This window comes from Netta rufina (assembly GCF_964035555.1).
Source record: "Netta rufina genome assembly, chromosome: 2".
In the NCBI taxonomy this organism is placed as follows: Eukaryota; Metazoa; Chordata; class Aves; order Anseriformes; family Anatidae; genus Netta; species Netta rufina.
In genome coordinates, this window is record NC_140124.1 from 119,805,686 (window position 1) to 119,812,732 (window position 7,047).

Below are 7,047 nucleotides of genomic sequence, written 5' to 3' on the forward strand. Positions count from 1 at the left end.
TGGAATTGCCTTCAGTGCATTTGGAGATTTGATGCTTAATTTCAAAATAGTACCAATAAATATGTTGATTCAAATGAGGAAAGAGAGCTTTTTCTTTTTCAGAAAGACTTAGTTAAAATTCAGGAAGTCAAACTGCTGAGGAGTTAGCACTAGGATTTATAAAACAACATTGAAAGGGAAGCTTAATTAACATTTCACTACCCTTTCAATTGCACCGAATGCATGTCTGGTTTATCACCCACCTAAATATGTTAGTTTGTATTTGAAGAATGCTTGTGACAGTGAGCCTTCGGGAGAAAGCTCAGCTTTTTTTTCTGTAATCTCATTATAGCATTTATATATTTGATTTCCTTGCCTTGACCTTGAGTGATTTAGAGGGAATATTCGATGTATATATCACGTATTTCTGGGAATAAGTACTTGAGGCTGCTTTCTTTTACTCCTAATGTACCTTTAGCTGGAATGAAAGGGTTCTTTTGTGGGATGTGGGGGTGGTTTCTTGTTGGTCCAAACAGGATACTGATGGCACACCCGAATTAAGTAAGTTGGATGCTGCTGGATGAGCACAGGGAGCATGGCAGTATACATGAAAGCAGGTCATCACCAGGAAGGCTGCTGCTTCGAGCAATTCAGGATGAGTGGAGAGGCAGCAGTAGCTTTTCCTTCTCTCCCTGAAGAACGCGATAGTAGCAGAAATGGGATGTTAGAAAGGACAGCATAGATTAATGGGGCAGTAATAAAACAAATGAGGCCCGTTAGCTAAATCACTGCTTGAAAAGTAGATTCCTTGATAAGTGCCCTTCAGTGCCTCATGTGGGAAAAATTGTTACAGCACTTGTCCTGTCATCCATGCTGTTGCATTTCAGATTGTTGTGACAATCCAGTGATAGCAACTTAAAAGGATTTAAATTGAGGTAAAATTTGCTTGGAATCCGTGCTTCATAGAAAGCTTGAACAATTGTATCCAAGCGTCAACACAAGTTCTCTTTCAAGCCCAGTCAGAATGTTTTACGTGCTCCAAAATCTTTCTTAGAACAAAGCTATTTTTAATTTTAATTTTACTATTTTTTTTATTTTATTTGTATTTTTCCCTCTGTTTAGCCTGTAAGTTAATGATCAAAAGCTGGAAATCATTGCTTCCTTGCTGGAGCACCTATGCTTGGGGACCAATGTTCAAGCAGGCTTCAAGCTGCAATATGGGGCTTTAGCGAGATCTTTCAGGTTTCTTCCAACCTTAATGGTTCTATGATTTCTGCTTTATGGTTGCTGGTTTCTTGGTAGCTTAATGATGAAGCAGGTACCTTGCAGTTGAAAACTCGCATGTCCACGGGGTTGCTGCTTTTTAGACCAGCTCATTTTATGGAGCTTTTAACAAGTTGTTAAAAAAGAAGTTGTGGGGTATATGGAGTATATTACTGATCAGGAGCTTGAGAGAAAATAGGTAGAGAAATCAACCGGTCAAAGCCACGGCCAGCAGTTCGTCAGTGCTCTTTCACCCACCTTCGGGAGGCGGATGGGTGAAACCCTCTAACCCCACACTTTGCATCCCCTTCCCCTGTCTGCCTGCAGAAGCGGGTGGCGGCGGGGCTGGGGTTTCCTTCCCCTTCCTTCTGCAACGCAGACGCTGGGACCGTGCTGGGGGTGCTGAGGGAGCGTTGCCCCTGCTGGGCCCTTGGGTGCTGGCACCAGGGCACCCACCCAGTGCCGCCTCCCCGTGCTCCTTGCGGCCCGGCTGGGAGAGGAGGGCCAGGAGAGGAGAGGAGGGCCGGGTCGGCTGTTGCTATCGCTCTGATGTCAGGCGCTCCCGCTAACGTGTGGTTGGTCCTTCTGCCTTTCAGATCGCTGCCTGTAGCGGAGCACAAAGGGAGCGGCGAGACTCCCACGTCTTTCAGCGAGAAGAAAGGAGGCAGCGGAGCAGACTAACGCGGGCTTGCGTCTGGTGGCCTGGCGGTACAAAGGCTGCCTTTAAAAGAGAAGCGCAGCGTTATTTAATGAGCTGTGAGATGAGGAGGCGCTGCTGCTAACGCTCAGATCCCGGGATTCATCGGCTATTCATTGTGCTTAATGTACATGTTTCTACACCGTGCATTTAGGAGATCCCAGAGAAGAATCCAAAACGGCTGCGGGGGAAAGACCACCAAACATGCCTACAGAAACACTACCGACAGGTAGCATGGTGAAGCCGGTCAGCCCTGCCGTGACTTTCACGTCCGCCGTCCCTCTCCGCATCCTGAACAAAGGACCAGACTACTTTCGCAGGCAGGCGGAGCCCAACCCCAAAAGACTGAGCGCGGTGGAGAGGCTGGAAGCCGACAAGGCCAAGTATGTCAAGAGCCAGGAGGTCATCAACGCCAAGCAGGAGCCCGTGAAGCCAGCAGTGCTGGCGAAGCCGCCGGTCTGTCCCGCGGCCAAGCGAGCGCTGGGGAGCCCCACCTTGAAAGTCTTCAGCAACAACGCCAAGACCGAGAGCGGCGTCCAGAGAGAGAACCTGAAGCTGGAGATTTTGAAGAACATCATCAACAGCTCCGAAGGCTCCAGCTCGGGTTCGGGGCACAAGCACGGTCCCCGAAACTGGCCGCCCCACAGAGCAGATTCGACGGAACTGAACCGACACTCGTTCGCCGAGTCTCTGAAGGTTTACCCCACGCAGGGCCGCAGCAGCCCGCAGGAGAGCAGCTCCAACGTCAGCAGAAGGCTCCTAGATCAGTCGGCAGAGACTTTCTTGCACGTCTCTCACAGCTCCTCAGACATTAGGAAAGTAACTAGCGCAAAGCCCTTAAAAGCAATACCCTGCAGTAGTTCAGCCCCACCTCTGCCGCCAAAACCCAAAATCGCTGCCATTGCCACCCTGAAGTCCCCAGAGATCGAGGCAGTCGAGTCTGGATGTGGAGTTAGTAGAAGACCCTCCCTGCAGCGGTCAAAATCAGACTTAAGCGACAGATACTTTCGTGTCGACGCAGACGTTGAACGATTCTTTAACTACTGCGGACTGGATCCTGAAGAGCTTGAAAACCTCGGGATGGAAAACTTTGCAAGGGCTAACTCTGATATTATATCCCTCAACTTTCGCAGCGCAAGCATGATTAGCTCAGACTGTGAACAGTCTCAGGACAGCAACAGTGACCTTAGAAACGATGACAGTGCCAATGACCGTGTGCCATATGGTATTTCTGCAATTGAAAGGAATGCCAGAATCATCAAGTGGTTGTATAGCATCAAGCAAGCTAGAGAGTCACAGAAAGTGTCCCATGTGTGAGAGAAAATCCACAGTAGAAAAAGCAAGGACTGTATCTTTGTCTGTGAATATTCAGTTGTGAAGGGTTGTGAAGTCTACTTGAAGTCTTGTACACTTCTCAAATCTCTTTGTGTTGCTTGTTGTGCAATGTTTCCAAGTTGCATGCCTGTCAACATGTGAACTGACCTGGCTTCCACTTGAACAATAACCAACTGCAAAGCCTGGCTGAGCATACACATTATCTGCCAAAAGTTTAAGACAAGAATCTAATTAGGGCTTCAGTATAATCAAAGTGTTTACATGGAAAGGTTATATGACTTCTTTGGTATTTATGTGGTTCCTTGTGGATTTTATATGTCACTTTTTGTCTTAATACGGATATTGTCAACTGACGTTACTGGCTTCAAAGCTGAAGTTAGAATCCCTTCAGGGGGTGGGGCAAATTTGGACAAAATAAGAGGTTTAGACATACAACACTAGGCAAAGCAGCCTTATCTCTTGCAGAAAGTGGCTTATTGGCACCTGTAAAACTGTCTCTGAAGAGCAAAGGATGCTCTGTTCTTTGCTAAAATGTGTATCCCTACCTGTGGTGAGGGACTGTTAAGTAAAGGTTTCCGTTTCTAGATAAAGCACCCTCAGTTTTACAACTGAAGCGGTCTCGTGAATCTGCTTGACCTTTCATAAACGAAATGAGTCTTACATTTGGTTCGGTGTAAGCATTGTAACGATTTTGTATTACCCTGTTGGAAAAGTTTGAAGAGTCAACAAACAAAAACGTTGAAGGTGGGGGATTTTGTGGGTTTGGTTTTAACTCTAAGATTCCTGGTCTTAAACTTTTGACAGGAATGATTAGATCCTATAGCTGATATTGAATGCCTTTATTAGTCAAACACATCATGACTACAAACTCCATGCTGTCTTTTAATTTTTTTTTTGTAGACCTATTTGAACAGTTAATGATCAAAAATGGAAACACACAGCCATATCAATATAACGCCTCCTATTCAGAAGTAAATACACTCAGTAGCTGAACTATATCTGAAAATTTGTGATTATGTTGTCTTGCATATGTTATATCTAAGGCTGTGAAAGTTTGTTACAGCTCTAGAAAAAGTGTAGAAACATGACAGTATGTAGCTTTCTTTTTTTTTTTTTTTTCCTCCTTATGATGGTTAGTGCTGCAAGTCAACCTGTTACAAATCTTTTGACAATCTGTGTCTTCCCAGTGGTTTAATTAACTGTCATTTCAACCGACAGTTGTGGTGTGGTAGCGGAGAAGTTGAAAGTGCAGTGGTCTGCTTCATTATTATTGTATACATGCTTCAGAGTAAATTGCAGCACTACCTTATACTTCATCAGCTAATAGGAAACTTTTTTTATTGTGTAAATGCTGTAAGACTTTGTATATACTTCAGTTGTTATGAAATCTTTAAAGGAAGAGTGTTATGCTAATAAATAGCTCCTGGTGCAGGTATGGTGGGTTTTTTGTTCATTTTTTGACCCCTCCCATTCTCAAACTGTGTCGGGAACTCAATTGCAGTGTGTTTTAGTGCTATAGAAGATCTTGGTGAAATAATAGTTCCAGTAAAATAGTCCCAGTTAGGTTTCTTCCTAAAAGTGCTTTTCAGAATACAGTTTTTGTTTTTTTTTTTTAATAAAGCAACTGTAGCAGCATGATCCGTCTGAAGAACTAGAAGAGATTTTTCAGGACTCCTAAAATAGCTTGCTGCTTCTTTACCTAGCAGTTTTACTGCTCCTGTTTATAGCATCTGCTCATAATGAATCACCACGGTCTTCTGAGTTATTCCTCAGTAGTGCTTATTTGACTATTAAAGATGCTTTACAAAGTTGGGTTATATCCTTTCTTTAAGAAGTCTGTAGCTCAGCTTCTTACTGATAGCCACGATTAACACAGGCAAGACTAAAAGAGCGAACAGTCATTTGTTGCCTGTGAAACTATCCCTACATCCTTGTATAAAATTGCTTTCCAAATGATTTTTCATGGGTGGGGAAAAAAAAAAAAAAGCACATATATTCATTTTCGGTAGGCTACTCTGTGCTTTGTACAGTTGGCTTCACAACCTAAGACTACAACATTCCCAGTTTGGTCAAAAAAAATAAAAATGAGGAGATAGGCATTTCAGCTACGGGCACACTTGTGACATTTTAAGCTCCATAGCTTTCAGTTGGCATTGACATCACGCTGGTTTTTCAAGCATATTTTTCCAATAGTAGGTTCTACTCAGTTCAGTGTCTATTTTGCCAAGGAAAATAATGCTGGAGGGATTAAAGCCAAGTGTAATGCAGCTGTACAGCAGTGAAATAAAGAAGTGAATACTGAAATAAAAATGCACTCACATTGTTCTCTCTTAGCATGTTTATCATCATTCTTAAAACACTTATCTCAACTGTTGTCAGCCAGAAACATTAATAAAGAAGCCTTTGTCAGGAGAAAAATGGATTAGCGCATATGCTGGTACTCTGGACTTGTTTCCCGAGGTTTGCTCTGAAGCCCCGGTCTCTGAGAAGCCAAATTCATTTCCTTCTAATGCCACAAGGGTTTAGGCTTGTAAGCTGCCTGTAAGAGAACATTTCCTCACCCAGGCTCTTAAGAGGCACCTCTGACACAGCTCAATGAGAGTCCAACCCCGCAGTCCCTGCTTCTTCAGGATAGGCACGTGAATAAGATTTTACAGGAGCCAGGCTTCCACAGTCAGCCGTACTTGCAACTCTGATGACGCTGCAGCAATAGAAATCGGAAGAAAAGATCTATTGCAGAAAGTCCACAAGGCTTTGAACAAGCAGATAACAATTGCCTTCATTTATCACTTTATTAGCGTTTGTGCAGACAGGATTTATTTATTTATAGTCTTACCTGTGTGTCTGTATAAAAGGCACATCTTTGGTGTCTGAGCTGGTTTTGTTTTCAAACAGGAGTTACCACTTTGCCTTTGCAGGCAGGTAATCCAATCATTTCTAGAGCATCCCTCGTTTTGTGACTGTTTTAGGAGATTCCCGAGTGCCAAACACTGAATTTGCAGATGGCTGTAACCAACTCGAACGCCTCGCCTGGGATGCATTCTGGTCTTGTTCCTGTTGCCTTCAGCAGGCATTTACCCAGGTACAAAATGCATGGCAAGCATCCCTGGTTAAATAGCAGCTTTTGCTGCATGAGCAGCTCTTGAGGGAGATGTAGGGCTGTGGAATCCTGCGACAGCCAGGACTGAGCCCAGTACTGACATCCCTGGCCCCAGAAATGATGATGAAAAGCATACACACGTACCCAAAACAACAACAAAACTGAAGCTTACAGTGGTTCTGTTACTTTGATTTGCAATGAGAGAAAAAGGAAAATGCTGCAACAAGGTGTGCCCTCAAATCTCTGCAGTTGTACGCAAAGATAAACCTTCCTCTGAGCAAAAGGTAGGCAGCACGGTCTTTGAATTGGTCTTTGAACTACTTCGTTTCATAACAACGGGAAAGATTAGGTACACGGGATCTGTGCTACAAATTTACTCTTGATAAATTTGAGTTCGGAAATTTCCTTTTTGATGAATTTGGTTTCTGCTGGGGAGAACGCTGAGCTGCAAGTGCGTGCAGCATCCGAGTGACCAAGAGCTCTTGAAGGGTAAACCCCGAATGATGATGATGCTTTTGGCAGAAACCCCAAAATCAGAAGACACGCTCAGGCAATGGGGCCAATCAGTGTTGCTGACTTATCTCTTTTTACAGCAGTTTATCCATCCGTGGAGGCCGTACGCGTTTGATTCGAGTCATTCAATGCAAAACAAAGTGCCTAATGGAGCTCTGCA

At 44.0% G+C, this 7,047-nt stretch overlaps 1 protein-coding gene across 1 annotated transcript; it reads left to right on the forward strand.

Moving 5' to 3' along the window:
* The first annotated feature begins 2,068 nt into the window (after nt 1-2,068).
* On the forward strand, nt 2,069-3,403 carry FAM110B (family with sequence similarity 110 member B). The gene has a single exon (XM_084281214.1). The coding sequence runs from the start codon at nt 2,144-2,146 to the stop codon at nt 3,254-3,256; it is 1,113 nt and encodes a 370-aa protein (XP_084137340.1). The 5' UTR covers nt 2,069-2,143; the 3' UTR covers nt 3,257-3,403.
* The last annotated feature ends 3,644 nt before the right edge of the window (nt 3,404-7,047 follow it).

Coding starts and splice junctions, on each gene's coding strand:
- FAM110B (XM_084281214.1), top strand. CDS start 2,144: ATGCCTACAGAAACACTACCGACAGGTAGCATGGTGAAGCCGGTCAGC.